The following is a 14,298-nucleotide window of genomic DNA, read 5'->3' on the forward strand; positions in this document are numbered from 1 at the left end:
TTTGGATTCCCCCAAATTTGCCTCACACTTAAAAAAAATAAAAAAAAAAAGTAAAAAAAAAGGCTCTAATTTTCTCTCCTTCTCTCCCTCTCTCACTCCCTCGTGATCCTTTCAGCTGATCTCTCTCTCTTTTGGTTATCTTAATAATTCATGATCTCTTTGATTGCCCTTCCCTAAACCTAATTGTCCTTGTTCGTCCCTTCGAACAAGGCCCAGATCCAATTAGCCATGGCGTCGTCTCGATGGTGGCTTCTCGTACAGGCCGTCTTTTGGCGGTTCCTCATGCGCATAGGCATGTTTATCCACCATATTTCATCCCCGCGACCGCCTCGTCGTTCCTTCGTACGATCAATCCCAACTGGGTCGTCACGAATTGATTTATACTTCTATTGTCCCGCCGAGTACTCTCGGGAGATCAAGGAAGGTCGCAGGTTTCCTGTAGTGGTTAATTTCCATGGCGGTGGGTTTACTCTAGGATGTCCGACCGATGATAGTCGCTGGGCCCAGTGCGTCCTGGCCGAAGTGGACGCTGTCATGGTCAGCGTCGGATATCGTCGAGCTCCCGAACATCCGTTTCCCGCCGCCGTTGACGACGGCGTGCGAGCGATCCAGTATCTTTCCGCCCATGCCGTTGAATTGGGACTGGATGTCTCCCGCATTGCCCTCAGTGGGTTTTCCGCGGGTGGCAATCTGGCGGTTACGGTGCCTTTGCGACTTCGGAGTTTAATGTGTCAGGAATCTCGAGATCCATGGCTGGATCGCGCGCAGTCCACGGAACAGCTTGTCGATGCGTCCGCCAGCGACGTGAACATCGTCGCCCTCTTCTGCTGGTATCCCATCTTAGATTTCGAAGAGCCCCGTGAGCATCGGCGGGCTGCGAGTATTATGCCCGACAAGACCCTCCCAGAGTTCTTTACCAGTCTATTCGACGAGGCTTACTTACCGGACCTTGAAGAGCGCCGATCGCCGTATGCGTCGCCCGTTCGGGCCGCGGATGCACTTCTAGCCGACGCTCTGCCACATGACATCTTTCTGTACATCTGTGAATGGGACATGCTACTCAACGAAGGTCAACAGTTCGTGCGTCGCTTACAAAATATTAACAAGCATGTCCGCGCCATGATGATCGAGAGAGTGCCACACGCCTGGGATAAATCGCCCAATCCGTGGCGGGATCAGGAACAGGTGGATATTCTGTACCGCGACGCTTGTGCGGACATGAAAGCCATCTTTAATGCATAGACGCTACACCACGGTTTATATCGCTGGTTTCGGTCTGTCAGTGGGCCTTTCTTCTCTTTTCTCGGGTTGAGATGTATAAACGGCGTTTCGGTCAAGCGAGTATGGGATTTCAATAGTGTACAGTAAGGCATTCAAGAGCAATGAAGACAACATTCCATTCGACAGATATTATTAAAAAAAAAAAAAAAAAAAAATTAAAAACGTATTTTGATTAAATGAAAAGTCCTTCCAATCATATACAGTCTACCATACACTGTACAGTCCTTGTCACAGGTTTTTGCGCCGTCACTGCAATATACTTCCACCCACGCTGATTATTGACGACAATAGCAACGGCGTTGATAGAGTGTGCCTCTAGACCCAAAGCCAACACAATCATAGATGGGATGTATAGGTCCCAAGAGAGAAAACGAATCATGGGTTTTACATTCTGCGTAATATCCCATTCCTGAACACCTCCGAAGCCGAACTTGCTCAACGTCCCGATCAGGCCTTTCCGAGGGTAAGAATGTTCGCTTCGATCCTGCATCAGAGACGGTGATTGTCCATTTGCTGTCTTTGATATAGCACGGTACAAGTGAACCTTGTCCATAGCCTCCTCTTCTGCCGATGGGCTTATTTGCTGAACGTCTTCACTACTCCAATGATCGTATTCGTATAGAGTGATCCTTCTTCCAGGTTTCAGCACTCGGTAAAACTCCGAGAAGACGCGGCTTAAGTTTGTTGCATGCACCAGTGTCTCCATTGTGTAGATACCGTCGCAGGAACCGTTTTCCACTGCTCGAAGGTCATGATAGTCACCTTGCTGGACCGTCAGTGCATCCAAGGCTGTGACCGTATCTGATTTGAGTCCGGCCGCCCAATCGACCTCATCAATAGCCTCCCGGACGTTCTGTTGTGTTTGTTGGACTTGCTGCGGAAGAACATCGATGGCATAGACCTTCAATCCCTTCTGCGAAGTAGATAGCAACCTGGCCGTCTCCGCAGCCGGCATCAAGGACTCGAGCCCCCGGACTCAATCGCAGTGACCGGAACACTTGATCTTCCATTACGATAAGATCCCCATGGACTGTAAATGGCCACCAGACATCTGGAGAGTAATAACCGGGATGAGCGCGGCCGCCCTAGAAGCCTGTTCGCTAAGCGTGTCTCGAGAGAGCTATAGTATCGCTTGACGCCGTCCATTGACGCTTTAGGAATTCAGAGCTCGTACACTCAAGGCTATTGCAAGAGTCAAACCGAGGTGTTGGGTGCTCAATCCCTGCTTTTATGGACAGGTCCTTTCCGTAGGAGCCGAGCTACTAAGCACGTAGAACGCTATTTTCTCATATCAAAACGACTTGTCCCTGACAAGAGGTAGCCACCTAGAGGTCATTTCCCCCTTTGTTTCGGCATATTCTGGAACTGCCGAGGCCTTGTTGCATTGACGGGTTGGGTAGACCGGGGGGTGTATGGTTTGCTGAGCCGTTGGGTATATTGTTCTAATCGGCGACTACCTGAGACCAATCATCGATGGTCCAACCGTTGGCTCTTCTTCTTTGTTTTTGTTATTCTTCCAAGGGCACCAATTTCTCGGCAGCTGTTACTCGGAACCACAGTCGAGATTAAGGTAGAGTAGGGGATGAGGGCTAGAAATATCGAGGTCGACCTGTTTGCCAAGCCATCGATGATCACTGACCATCGGAATACGACGCTTGCCTAATGCGGACATCACTTCAACCTCAACCATTTCATACTACTTACCAGGTACTCCAGCTGTTACTCAATTGATGCCATGACTCGCATCATTGCACTGGAAGCTCGTATCCTACAAAGTCGACGTAGCCTGACACGCGTCATCGTAGCTTATCAAATGTCTAAACGGAAGTATATAAATCACCGGTATGCTCACGCGACATCGAAACTAGCGTCTGGATCAATTGTATGACCTGAGACGGATTCACAATGCTTTCAGTGCATCATATAGCGTGGAGCTTCTTAATTATAGGACTTAGATCTGCGCAACTCCCATCAGCACCCTCATTCACCCCGGATCCATCCTATACTGGCTGTCCACCAGATGGTCCTCTTCTTCCCAAACCAACAAATCTAGCACAATCAAAACACTTCCGGACGGCTACAGACAATCTACCATATGCTCAAACTTTGTACTGAAAGGGGGGATCAAAGCTGGCTGGGTGGTGGATAACGTCTCTTTCTCTCTGGCTGTCGTTTCTCCAAATGGAGTTCAACATACGAATGGAAAACCACTCTGGGAGTACCATCATCGGGCAAAGCCAAACACAGAAGGATCTACTTTGGCAAACTGGGGCTCACAGTATATGTTCAGCTCAGTAACAAAAATTTTTCTTCAACTTGATGCTGTTGAAGTCTGGAGATGGCCTCCAGAGCCCAGTGACGGATTTCTTTCCCGAGTTAAGCGCCGTCAATTCTTCTATTAAGTGGAAAGATATTACGCTGGGAGTATTGGCAGATCACCTAGCAGGCATACCTTCGAATTATATGTTCCCATATTCGTGAGTCTAGCTGGATACAGACAAATTAGTCGCCTGCGAGTTCTGCTTTCCCCAACCTCTATATGAGAGCTTAGGGTTTCCCCATCTGAATAAGTCGGATTACCCAGTTGTGGTGTTACGGGGCTTTCTCGCCCCTGCACCAAATAAGGTGAGTTCACACCGTCTACTTTGATATCACTCCATTAACAGTAGACCAATACGGCGTGGGCATAGTTCTAAACCACCAGCCCCTTTGACTTCGCTGAACATCCTCTACCGCGCCATAACGGGGACAATCATGCTCGCCATCGAAGAAACCCGCGCCCAGAGCATGAAGTGCAACTGCACATGGGTGTGGCTAAATCGAATCCCAAATTTCTGATGCTAATACAACTACAGCCCTAACTATAACTCAAGATGCTGGTCCGGGTCACAAGCTCTCACAAACCATTATAATGTCTCGATGCTGGCTTCCATCCAAACGATCTTTCAGACGGTCTACATGTTCATAGGCTTTAGGATTATCTCTCCTGATCTTAGGATTCATCCTACTGAAGTAGAAGCCCCGGCTTTACATGCTGAGGCGAGGGATCTTCTCGTTCGGGCTGGTCGTAGTAATGGATCGGAGCTGGTAAAGCAGGATTGGCGTGTGAGAATCTGATATTCTGCCCTTGGACGGGGGCGCCATGTCGGCTTTGCCTGGGCAGCAGACGCTGAAGTCGTTCTGTGCGTCGTGGCAGCTTGTGGGTTGAATGCGGTATGGGGGTGAGGCGTTTGACAAGATTGTTTTTGTGGTTGGAGTTGAGGTTCCTTCTTTACGGGAGGGGTTGTTGGTAAAGTCTTGACTCACTAGGAGGTTGGAGGTTTTCGTAGGTAATTTAGGGTTGTAAATTTAGGGCTATATGTGAAGCTTTATTTAGAGATATATATATGTACACTATATGTGGGGAATTGCATTACACTCTGCTACAGAAAGACAGACTGGAAAGTAAATTTCCCAAAATTGAATGTATTTCAATTGATACCATGCATTAGCACACATTCACCAATCACATCACGTTCATGCATATCAAGTACTATAGTAGGTGGCAGAACCAAATCAAACAAAGAATGGTAGGTATCTCTCGCAAGATCAGGAGAAAAGAAATCGACACGGTAGAAAATGACATGAATGACGCTCCAGACGCCACGCTAACAGCAAGATAAAGGACTTTTGTGCTTTTTAAAGGTTCGTTAGGCAATGCTCAAGAATGGGTATTGAGAACCGCAGAGGAAAAGAAAGGAAAGCAATAGTCTCTTTCAAAGAAACGATCTACTCTTCATCAGTGCCAGTGTCGTCGCTTAAACCATCGTCAGACTCAACATCATCGTCAACCTCACTGTCAGAATCTTCATGATCATCGCCGGGGATGCCCCGCCAGTGGATGTAGTCAGCTTCCACCCAGTGTCGGCTGCGAGGGAGTTGATAAGGATCGAATGGGAAGTAAGCGTCGAGTTGGTAACCGAGGTCATCGCCTGCACGAGTCTCTCGCTCGACTTGGCTGAAACGCGGATCTGCCAGTGCAGACAGGTTCCGGAAAGAAGTCATGCGGATTCTCTTGTTCGTTTCGAGAATGCTGAAAACGTACATCAAGTTCAAATGTTGAGACATCCGTGCAAACTCTGACACGATAGCGGGAGAGCACACCTTGAGCGGGTTCAGTTTGGAATAGATGGTCTGGTGGAGAATCTCTTTGACCATTGGTGGGAATGTGATGTCTTCTAACTCGAGCTCGTCTACTTGCTCAATGCTATCGCCTTCCGCTGCAGCAGTGGTCAGGTCCCGCCAGCGGAAACAGAAAATGTAGAGTAGGGCTTGTGCGGTGGAGTAGAAGGGACCATAGCGACGCAGGTCAGGGCCTCGGCAGGCAGGTTCGTAGATGTCTCGGAGATCCTTCAGATGCCCACCAAGCAAACCAAAGACATCTCGCACAATTTCACCAGAGATGTGTGCACCCCGGGCAACAAAGCTGGCAAGATAGGCAGCTGCAGATTGACGCGTAATAGCTGGCTGCGTCTTGCTGAAGACAAGCTCGATGCAGGCGGTGGTAAAGCGGTCAACGAGATCGGGGGAGGACTGGGAGAAATGGAAGAGGAGGAATTGTGAATGGCGCGAGCGATAAGTCGGGAGAATAATGCTCTGAAAGTGACTGAGTAAGAGGTCGAGCGTATTCTCTTTGTCATCCAGGGTACCCGAGGCGAACGTAGGTGCGTAGTACGCAAAGAGCGCATCAATCATGCCATCCAGTTGGAGAACATTATCCTTGATTGTCTTAAGCCGAGACTCGGCGTCTATTGAGTCATCGCTCATGACCGACGCATTGTCATCATCGTCGTCGTCGCCGAAGGCAACAGCACCGGGGGAAACAGCATGCAGAACTTCCTCTTCCTCTTCATCGTCAAGATCGTCCATATCCACTTGGATCTGAACGTCGATCTTGACGAGCTTTTCCGTGATAAGAGCAAGTATGTCCCCCTGGAGTTCTGGGACGTAGCCAATTACTCTGATGAGGTTCTGTGTGTACGCAATGTTGGCTTTGGGACCATCGGTATCAAAAGGAAACTGCATAGACAAGATGGGGGACAATGCTCCGCTACCGGACGGAATCAAATGCACTATATGGCGAATAGCCATGTGAACCCGGGTGTAGATCTCCGATGCGTGGACGGGGGCATAGCCCGGCAGCTTGCCCGCACCTTTGGGAATCTCACCCAAATAATTGACCAGCATATTGAGTGCCGACCCCAAGTAGCTTCCCTGGGCGGCCGCAAGATTACCTAGGAAGCGAATATACAACTTAACGTAGGACTCGTCGCGCCCGAGCCACACACTGTTCAAAACAGCATTAACCAGCCCATTGCAGCTCCGATCCAAGGAAGCGACATTTGACAAAAGGCCCAGAAGGTGATATCTTAAAGTCGTGTGTGTAGGTACATCGTAGGAAAACATGCCATCCTCTTCCCCACGCCGGGGATCCGCCGAGAAGACTTCCTTGATACGGTCGTAGGCCTCGCTGTCGGTGCCCGAGACGTGCCGTTGGATAGCACGGCGCACCTCTTCGCGAACCACAGCCGCACTCTTCTCTGGAGTCCCGGTGTCTCTTTGCTCCCTTTCATCGAATGAAACTATTTCAACATCCTTGAACTGCACCCGAGCCCGCTTCCTCGGGCTGGGGAGCCCCTCGCCGTCGGAAGAACCTGAGGACGAAGGGGACAGGGAAAGATTCATATCCTCCATTTTATGCTTTATACCGGTCGTAGGGGTCTCCTTAGCTGTCTTTAAGATGGGCGCAGGTGAAGACGTAGGCAGCATCTTGGAGCGGATGGGTTTCTTGATTCCCGTCGCTGGGTTGCGCGATGGCGTGGCGAGGGCGACCATGATAGGTCAGCAGGAATGTTCAAATATGCAGCAGGAAAAAAGAGAGACTTTGGCCAAGGCTCGTCATTTGTTGGACCCGTGGCCTCTCGCTATAATACAAGCTGAGAGGGTTGGAGAACAATGACCGGAGAGCACACGACACCGCCTAGCGTGGTCAAAGCTCGCGTATTCCGCTGATGCTACAGTTGATAGAGGCGCTATGGGTTAATGGTGACTGAAGGTAGCCCCATCTGTCATCTAACACTCACGATTGCGGTAAAAGTGCAGTTAGACGCAGGCAGTTGAAGTGAAGCAACCTTGTCTTCGAGGGACACCTAATTAGGCGGAGAAGCATCCTGCTTGAAATTTTTCTTGTGGGGCTGAGGTGGAGCCATCCCCGTGACCAGTGCGTGACCGGCGCGTACTGTGTAGCTCTCAATCTATACGCTTTGCCTGATTGGGTAATATGGAAATGGCTTACTCATTATTGCGGCACTTGGACTATTTGTCTGGTTTTCAACTCATGATGACTTTAACTAGAACACTAAGAATAGAGCACCGACTCATCATAAATCCTTCACATATCCATTCAAAAAAAAAAAAAAAAAAGGACAAGGATACAATATGTAGTTGAAACAACAAGTGTGAGCACAGAAACTATGTAAAAAAAGAATAATGATATAGGTAGCAGAACCTCTCCAGTGGTATAAAGCCGGTAATAAGAGCAAGTAAATAGACGAAATCGTTAAAGAGCGAAATATTAGTAGGTCATGGCGATAACTGAAGAGAACAAGAATATCCAGTTCTTTTCCCTTCAGGCAAAATGTCATCGAGCGCAGGAGTTAAAACTTTATAACCACTGTCCGGAAGCGATCGGACCCATTCGATCATCAAAAATGCTCCCATAAAGGTCTTCCAGCTCGACCAAATACTCGTCCGCGGTGAACTTCATCAGGCCTCTGTTCTGTAAGTAGAGCTCGTCCTCATCGACCACACGGGCTCCACTAAACTCCTCCACTACCTCATTCACCTGCTCCAGTTCCTTTCCAAACGGGTGGGGTTCGGGGTTGGTGTATTCCTGCGCTGGACGAATTGCGGGACTGCTGCGCATCGAATTCAGCGGAGGAGGCGAGAGCCGCGATATGGAACGCTGGCGAGCTAACTCTTGGTGAGATCGTTTCGTATGAGATAGCGCCCGCTTGGGAACCAATGGAGCCTCTGTAGATGATGCAGTCGATGTGGATGACCGGGGATGACTGGTCACAGTTGCTGAGCGCTTGGGAAAATATGTCGACAGAGGATTGGGCTCTATGGGAGAGTCACTTGGCGTTGTGATGGGCGATCCGAAACTCTGCTGCGCGAAAGACAATTCCGAGTCATCTGGAGATTGGAGAGATGATGTGGATGAAGAGCCTGCCGAATGGAGATCGGGCGCATTGTAAGCGAGCATGTTCGTCGTTGACAACAACTCCACCGGCGCTGAAATCTTTCCTCGATTGATGGTGCCTGCGGAGAACTTGACTTGTCCTTCCCGGTAGGGCATCGGGGCGGACACCTCGGGGCGCTTGTGGCGCTTGGTAAATGCTCGGGTCAGTGACGACATGGCGGTGTTTCTGAACGGTTAAGGAAATGCAATGCGGAAGTTGGTAACTTTCGAGCAGTAGATGGATTGGGACCAAAGATATAGGTTGTTTGTATTGAAACTGCTATTTTTGGTCGACTGTTACTTCTCCTTATCGAACGGTCCACCTATTTTTAGTGTTTGTCAAATCCTCGTTTGCGGTACCGATAAAGAATGTGTGGTTGACGATTGCGGGGTGGACACCAGAAGGAATGGAAGATCAATGACTGGAATGTCCGCTATCAGATAGGGACGGAGTATGTTGATATACAAGATCTTTCTTGATGTCGAAGATCAAGATTGCTAAAATTTCATTCAACGAAGGTCGAGGTAAATAGTCCCTTTTCTTGCACAGCAGAAAATCGGATGGTGGGAACTTCGTCTCAAATGTGTGGATTGCTTGACTCAAGGGGGTGAGCAGTAATTGTTGCAGCACTCTGTACTGGGAATTCGGGGCGGACAACCAGGACGCGCCACGGGGTTTTAATAAAGTGTAAAAAAAAGGTACGGAGTACGGAGTACCAAAATGAAGGATACAAGGAAGGAATCCAGGAACTGGTCAAACTAGGACAAGAAGAATGGAATGAGGGAATAAGAAAGGAAGAAAAATAACTGATCCAAGGTAAAGAATCCCACAGGGAGGTGTGGATCAAGAAAAGGAGAAGAAAAAAGAAGAAGAGGTTCAAAAACAAAGGTATGTAAAGGAAAGAGAGGGGAAAGAGGGAAGAAAAAAGTAGGGGAGGCAAGAAGAATGAGAGAGTATGGTTCAAGTAAGTTCCAGGCTCTCTCCACCTGTCGAAGGGAAAGGCTGATGGCCTCTGATTTAGAGTTTTCCTCCTTCGTCTTGTCCACTCACCACTTGTTCGTCGGGTACCTCCCGCGATTCCCACGGTTCACTCTCTTGTATTCCCAGGGTCCAACAGTCTCATTCGTGGTGAGCGATAAGAACAAGAAAACCCTTTCGCCTTCGCCCAGGGGATTTGGGTCTGGTGATTTCCACTCCGTGAATTTCTGATCTTTCGAGATGGTCGAGAACGTAATAGTTACCCATGGGAACCACAAGTACCGACCGATATTGACCCAAATCAACCGATATATTATTTTCCACGCCGTACGGAAGTACCCCGACAGTCCCTAAAAATATCAATCAATTCGAAGAAGATGGGATGACCTCAGGCAGACTTTTTAGATGATCCGGTCTCCCGACGGCCGAGAAAGCCCTGGATGACTATCCCACGCGCTTACTTGTGACCTGCCATTTGGTAGAGAATGGACGATGCAAGCGCTGGGGGCTGTATACTAGCCTGCGTGACACATATACGACGGGGGTTTTAATTAAATCCATGACCTAACAGTTACTACTACTGCTACCTAGCAACCTCCCCCTCTTTTCATGTTGGTGAAATGCCAATCCCCATCGGAGGAGAATACCTTGGATACTATGAGAAGAATACTTAAGTAGCCAAGGTATTCTCCTTTTGCTGTCCTAGATGCCAGTATGAGACGAGAAATCCCTGGGGATTTCCGCCCTCGGTGAACTATCCCATGTTCCTGATTAATTATTCCCCCATGACTCCGGCCCTAAAAAGCAGAGCAATCATGTATCATCGCAGTGCAATGGTCAGGCGACGGTGCCGAAGTTTGCGTCAGGAACGGCAACGTTGTGACCTCTCAGGAGCGCCATGTACCCTAATCGGTGGGGATGAAACAACTCTGCGGCCGCGGTGTCTCAGCGTATCGCCCTGTCGATTAAAGGCCTGTTGTGCATGACTGTGGAGAGTGTGATCTACCAAGTATAATAGGTAAACCTTTTTTTCTTTCTTTTTCTTTCTTTTGGGTTTGGTAGACTGGTGACATATGATCGATCAATTCGAAGTGCTTCTGATATGATTTATGGTTATGGATTTTGATTTTCCTTTTTGTTCACTACTAGCGTCGAAACTCCTGAACCGATCTGAATCTTATCCTAACAATGGTTTTTGGTGTCAATGCGTGCGGGTCACCTCCACTGAGTGGATAAACTTAATACACACACAATATTGCCTTGTGGGCTTCGTTTACCACTCTCTTTCTATCTATCGTCGGACAAAAAGAGGGCGGATATATCACCCGCTATGAAGTCTTAGTGAAGTTCTACCACCTCGGGATTAGCTTTGGCCAGTTTTTCTCCGTCCCACGACTGGGCTGGAATTCAATTTTTCTTTTTCTTTTTCCTTGTTTTCTTTTCTTTTTTGTTTTCTGCATCCCATGTGGCTTCCACAGATTAACCTTACCTAGAGCCCTAGAAGCACTATCGACGTTACATCGTGTACCCTAGGTGTAACAAGAAAGTCACTAAATACTACGTAGTCTCCCTGTCACTTCGAGGTTGAATTGTAGTTGCATTGTTTATTTACGTAGTTATTGTTCAGTAGTAATCTCATAAGCGACACCGTGACATTAGTCGCCAAATCCCGGGTTAATCACCGGCTTTACCCTCAATTGCAAATTGATTTGGATCTCTGAAATTAAGGTGAGACTTTGATTGGCTAGCCGGGCCGTTTCACGCTACGACCGTTTTCGGACGGGATCTTGTCGATCCTTGCTTAGTTCGGAGATGTCCTCCCTTCGCATTTTCGATCAGCATTCAGTTGCAATTTAAACCAAACTGGGTATCAACTCTGCATTGCATATCAGCGGGAGGCAGACAGCACTTAGATATACACACAGCAGAGAAAACTTCCTGAATTCATGCAGTTAACATAGGAGTGCCTCCTTGCCGTCGGATATCTTCCCCGTTTCCAGAACCTTAGTCTTCATCCATCGACTCCCAGCCATCTGCACCGCCGGTGGCCGCACCAACCTCCTCGGCAGCATCTTCTTCGTCCGAGTCATTCTGGTCCGCCTGCAAGCCCACGAAGCGCTCCTGCACCTCACCTTCCAAACTGGGCATCCGGGACACGAAAGCCCGGCGGACTGCGGCGTTGGTGGAAGTATCCCAGATTTGCACGACGCCCTTGCTGCCGGCCACGGCGAGTCGGAAGCTGACCTCTGGATCGGGGGCGAATGTGGTTGAGAACACTTTGCCGACGTCCAGCTTGCGTGAAACGACCATGCTAGGTTTGTCGTTCTCGACATTCCACAGCTTGACCTGCTTGTCTGTGGAACCGGTCACTAGGAAGCCCGGAACGGCGGAGTTAATGTCGAAAGCCGACACGGAGTCGTCGTGCGCCTGCAGGGACCACACGGGCTTGGAATCCTTAGGGTTGGCGGGGACGTTGCGCACGTCGTAGCGATAGACCATACCACCGTCTGTCGTCACGTAGAAGTAGTTGGGGTCGTGCACATCCCAGCGCACGTTTTCGACGTCTGTGTCCACGCCCCACCGTGCCTTGGAGTCGGGGGCTCTCATGTCCGCGGCCACGACTGTACGGTCGTAACTGCCACTCAGCAAGACAGTAGATTCCGTCGGGTGCCAGGTCAAGGAGCACACCTTGTCGGTATGGTGAGTGTAGGACTTGGCGCATTTAGTGGCGTTGAGATCCCAGAGCTTGACCGTTCGGTCAGCCGAGGCGGAGGCCAGAAGATTGCGGTGCTGCCGGTTAGCAGCCAGTGCCAGCACCGAATCGACGTGGAACTCGTCGTTCGCCTTGGTCTTCTTCTTCTTAGGCTTCTTTCCAGCTTCGCCTTCACCGCCCTGACCCAGGATGGCATTAGGGTACATGCAGTCGACAATATCCAAATCCCAGATTTCGATATCGGGGTCCATCGTTCCGACAGCCACGAAGTTTCCTGTAGTGCGTCCCTCGGTGGTCTTTCCGACAGGGATGTCCAGCCATTCAGTACAGAGAGGGATGGCCGGCAGCATGATGTCATGGTGCACGTAGAGATTGGCGTCCCGGTCCTCGTAGAGGTAGACCTCAAGATGCGCAACCTCATCCTCCACCTTACCCGCGAGCAGCAAGTTGTCCGTTGGAAGGACCTGCAGCTCCTCCCTTTCCTCATCCTCTTCCTCTGGCGGCATTACCAGGTACGGGTCTTCCTCGTTGGGCTGGTGGTACGCAAGCGACTTGACATTGCCGAACATGGTAATCTTCTCGCCATCCTCATCAACCTCATCACTGTCGTAATGATCAAGATCGTATTCCTTCAAATCATCGTCACTATAGTTGCAAGTCAGCCATAATCACCCAATGAATCCACACAGAAAAATTCCACACATACTCAGTAGTAGCCGTGCCCGACTTCTTTCCGGAATCATCTTCCATAGTATCCTTCTCCTTATTATCCTCATCCATAGCTTCATCAGCTTCCTCGTCTCCATCCTGAGCGGCCTTCAGATCACCCTTCGCATCCTCCAGCTGCATCCTCGCCAGAGTAGATATCCGATTCATCTCCTCCTCATCAATCTCATATCGAGTCGGAAACTGAGCTGCGACACCCCGTCGCACCCAGGTGGTAGTAGTAATCATAGCAGACATCGTGAACGGTAATAATAGAAAAAGAAATGAAATCGTCAAACTTTTGAGGTCGTAAACTGTGCACAGATCTATTCAAAATATAGTAGAAAAAAAGATCAAACTTTTCAAAATCCCTTAAAAATCATTGAATTGACCTGTTCAAACCAGGATCAATTGTCGTCCACAAGAATAAGGCCTGTGGAATACCGAAGATAAATTCAGTCGTCACTGACGGCTTGATTTTTTTTTTTTTTTTTTTTTTTTTTTTTTTTGCAAGGCCCCTCAGCCACCGCCCGGCAAAATTGTGGCATGGCGGTTCACCGCCCGGGGTTTGGATTCGGAGATTTCTCATATACGCCCCATACTGGTTCTGTTGGCTATCTACTATTCTACGTTAAATTGGTCTTTCAACCTTCGATTAAGACACCAAGTTCTTCTATTTGGAACCGAGAAGGATCAAAAGTGAAATTCGAAAATGCATTCCCATCTTCATACCCCATACAACGCTAGTCCGTTTCTCCCGTCTCATGCTTCCGATTACCAAGACCCAAGTCGAAACTAACTCTCATTCAAATGGCACAGATTGCGAGGAAATCATGACCGCATTGGACGAATGCCACGCCCGGGGCTTCATCCACAAAGCCCTTGGAAACTGTAACGACATTAAGCGCGATGTGAACAAGTGCCTTGCTGCGGAACGGTTCGAGCGGGCAAAGCGGAACCGCGAATCGGCGAGGGAGAGTCGGAAGCGGATTGAGAAGATTTGGGCAGATGAGAAGGCTTTTGAGCAGGGATTCTCCTCTGCGTCTTCGAATGTGGGCGCGGAGGAGAAGAAATAGACCGGGTTGATTGTCGGTGATGGTGGGAATTGATTATATTGTATTGTATGTTGCATGATCGTTTGGGCGGATAGGCGTTTTGTGTGATATTCTCTTCTCTTCTTTTGAGGTTTCTACGACTGAGTGTATGATCAGATGGTAGTATATACCAGGATTAGAAACGCGGGATGGATGCATTTACATAATTTGCATTCGATATCGAAATATACATTTGGTTAAACTGATATATTGTCTTTTGCCCAACCGGAACGCCATACCATGAAAG

General features: G+C 48.9%; 7 protein-coding genes across 7 annotated transcripts; 3 read left to right on the forward strand and 4 right to left on the reverse strand.

Annotated features, from left to right (window-relative positions):
• Nucleotides 1-104: 104 nt before the first annotated feature.
• Nucleotides 105-1,297, forward strand: BDW43DRAFT_88678 (Alpha/Beta hydrolase protein). Its single transcript, XM_032050654.1, has one exon. The coding sequence runs from the start codon at nucleotides 229-231 to the stop codon at nucleotides 1,240-1,242; it is 1,014 nt and encodes a 337-aa protein (XP_031900345.1). The 5' UTR covers nucleotides 105-228; the 3' UTR covers nucleotides 1,243-1,297.
• Nucleotides 1,298-1,474: 177 nt separating this feature from the next.
• BDW43DRAFT_311223 (class I SAM-dependent methyltransferase) lies at nucleotides 1,475-2,236 on the reverse strand (the record flags this gene model as incomplete). The annotated part of the gene is made up of 1 exon (XM_032047143.1): nucleotides 1,475-2,236. The coding sequence occupies one exon, from the start codon at nucleotides 2,234-2,236 to the stop codon at nucleotides 1,475-1,477; it is 762 nt and encodes a 253-aa protein (XP_031900346.1).
• An 876-nt stretch (nucleotides 2,237-3,112) lies between these two features.
• On the forward strand, nucleotides 3,113-3,409 carry BDW43DRAFT_276519 (uncharacterized protein). Its single transcript, XM_032041962.1, has one exon. It carries the CDS (start codon nucleotides 3,187-3,189, stop codon nucleotides 3,394-3,396), a length of 210 nt encoding a protein of 69 aa, XP_031900347.1. The 5' UTR covers nucleotides 3,113-3,186; the 3' UTR covers nucleotides 3,397-3,409.
• A 1,192-nt stretch (nucleotides 3,410-4,601) lies between these two features.
• On the reverse strand, nucleotides 4,602-7,462 carry BDW43DRAFT_276520 (rDNA-binding RNA polymerase I transcriptional factor). Its single transcript, XM_032041963.1, has one exon. It carries the CDS (start codon nucleotides 7,153-7,155, stop codon nucleotides 5,050-5,052), a length of 2,106 nt encoding a protein of 701 aa, XP_031900348.1. The 5' UTR covers nucleotides 7,156-7,462; the 3' UTR covers nucleotides 4,602-5,049.
• A 522-nt stretch (nucleotides 7,463-7,984) lies between these two features.
• On the reverse strand, nucleotides 7,985-8,737 carry BDW43DRAFT_300350 (uncharacterized protein; the record flags this gene model as incomplete). The annotated part of the gene is made up of 1 exon (XM_032044878.1): nucleotides 7,985-8,737. The coding sequence occupies one exon, from the start codon at nucleotides 8,735-8,737 to the stop codon at nucleotides 7,985-7,987; it is 753 nt and encodes a 250-aa protein (XP_031900349.1).
• A 2,385-nt stretch (nucleotides 8,738-11,122) lies between these two features.
• BDW43DRAFT_88744 (rRNA-processing protein PWP1) lies at nucleotides 11,123-13,406 on the reverse strand. The gene is made up of 2 exons (XM_032050656.1): nucleotides 12,959-13,406; nucleotides 11,123-12,897 (listed from the first exon to the last, which is right to left on the reverse strand). The coding sequence occupies exons 1-2, from the start codon at nucleotides 13,213-13,215 to the stop codon at nucleotides 11,544-11,546; spliced, it is 1,611 nt and encodes a 536-aa protein (XP_031900350.1). The 5' UTR covers nucleotides 13,216-13,406; the 3' UTR covers nucleotides 11,123-11,543.
• A 153-nt stretch (nucleotides 13,407-13,559) lies between these two features.
• Nucleotides 13,560-14,259, forward strand: BDW43DRAFT_276525 (COX assembly mitochondrial protein). The gene is made up of 2 exons (XM_032041964.1): nucleotides 13,560-13,703; nucleotides 13,777-14,259. The coding sequence occupies exons 1-2, from the start codon at nucleotides 13,670-13,672 to the stop codon at nucleotides 14,031-14,033; spliced, it is 291 nt and encodes a 96-aa protein (XP_031900351.1). The 5' UTR covers nucleotides 13,560-13,669; the 3' UTR covers nucleotides 14,034-14,259.
• Nucleotides 14,260-14,298: the final 39 nt, after the last annotated feature.

The sequence above is a fragment of the Aspergillus alliaceus genome (genome assembly GCF_009176365.1).
Source record: "Aspergillus alliaceus strain CBS 536.65 unplaced genomic scaffold BDW43scaffold_22, whole genome shotgun sequence".
NCBI lineage: Eukaryota > Fungi > Ascomycota > Eurotiomycetes > Eurotiales > Aspergillaceae > Aspergillus > Aspergillus alliaceus.

What these genes read in the sequence shown, in the direction of transcription:
- BDW43DRAFT_88678 (XM_032050654.1), top strand. Translation starts at nt 229, where the DNA reads ATGGCGTCGTCTCGATGGTGGCTTCTCGTACAGGCCGTCTTTTGGCGG.
- BDW43DRAFT_276519 (XM_032041962.1), top strand. Translation starts at nt 3,187, where the DNA reads ATGCTTTCAGTGCATCATATAGCGTGGAGCTTCTTAATTATAGGACTT.
- BDW43DRAFT_276520 (XM_032041963.1), bottom strand. Translation starts at nt 7,155, where the DNA reads ATGGTCGCCCTCGCCACGCCATCGCGCAACCCAGCGACGGGAATCAAG.
- BDW43DRAFT_88744 (XM_032050656.1), bottom strand. Translation starts at nt 13,215, where the DNA reads ATGTCTGCTATGATTACTACTACCACCTGGGTGCGACGGGGTGTCGCA. An exon ending in TCGGGCACGGCTACTACTGA is followed by an intron (nt 12,898 to 12,958) that starts GTATGTGTGGAA and finishes TTGCAACTATAG; the next exon opens with TGACGATGATTTGAAGGAAT.
- BDW43DRAFT_276525 (XM_032041964.1), top strand. Translation starts at nt 13,670, where the DNA reads ATGCATTCCCATCTTCATACCCCATACAACGCTA. An exon ending in TCATACCCCATACAACGCTA is followed by an intron (nt 13,704 to 13,776) that starts GTCCGTTTCTCC and finishes CAAATGGCACAG; the next exon opens with ATTGCGAGGAAATCATGACC.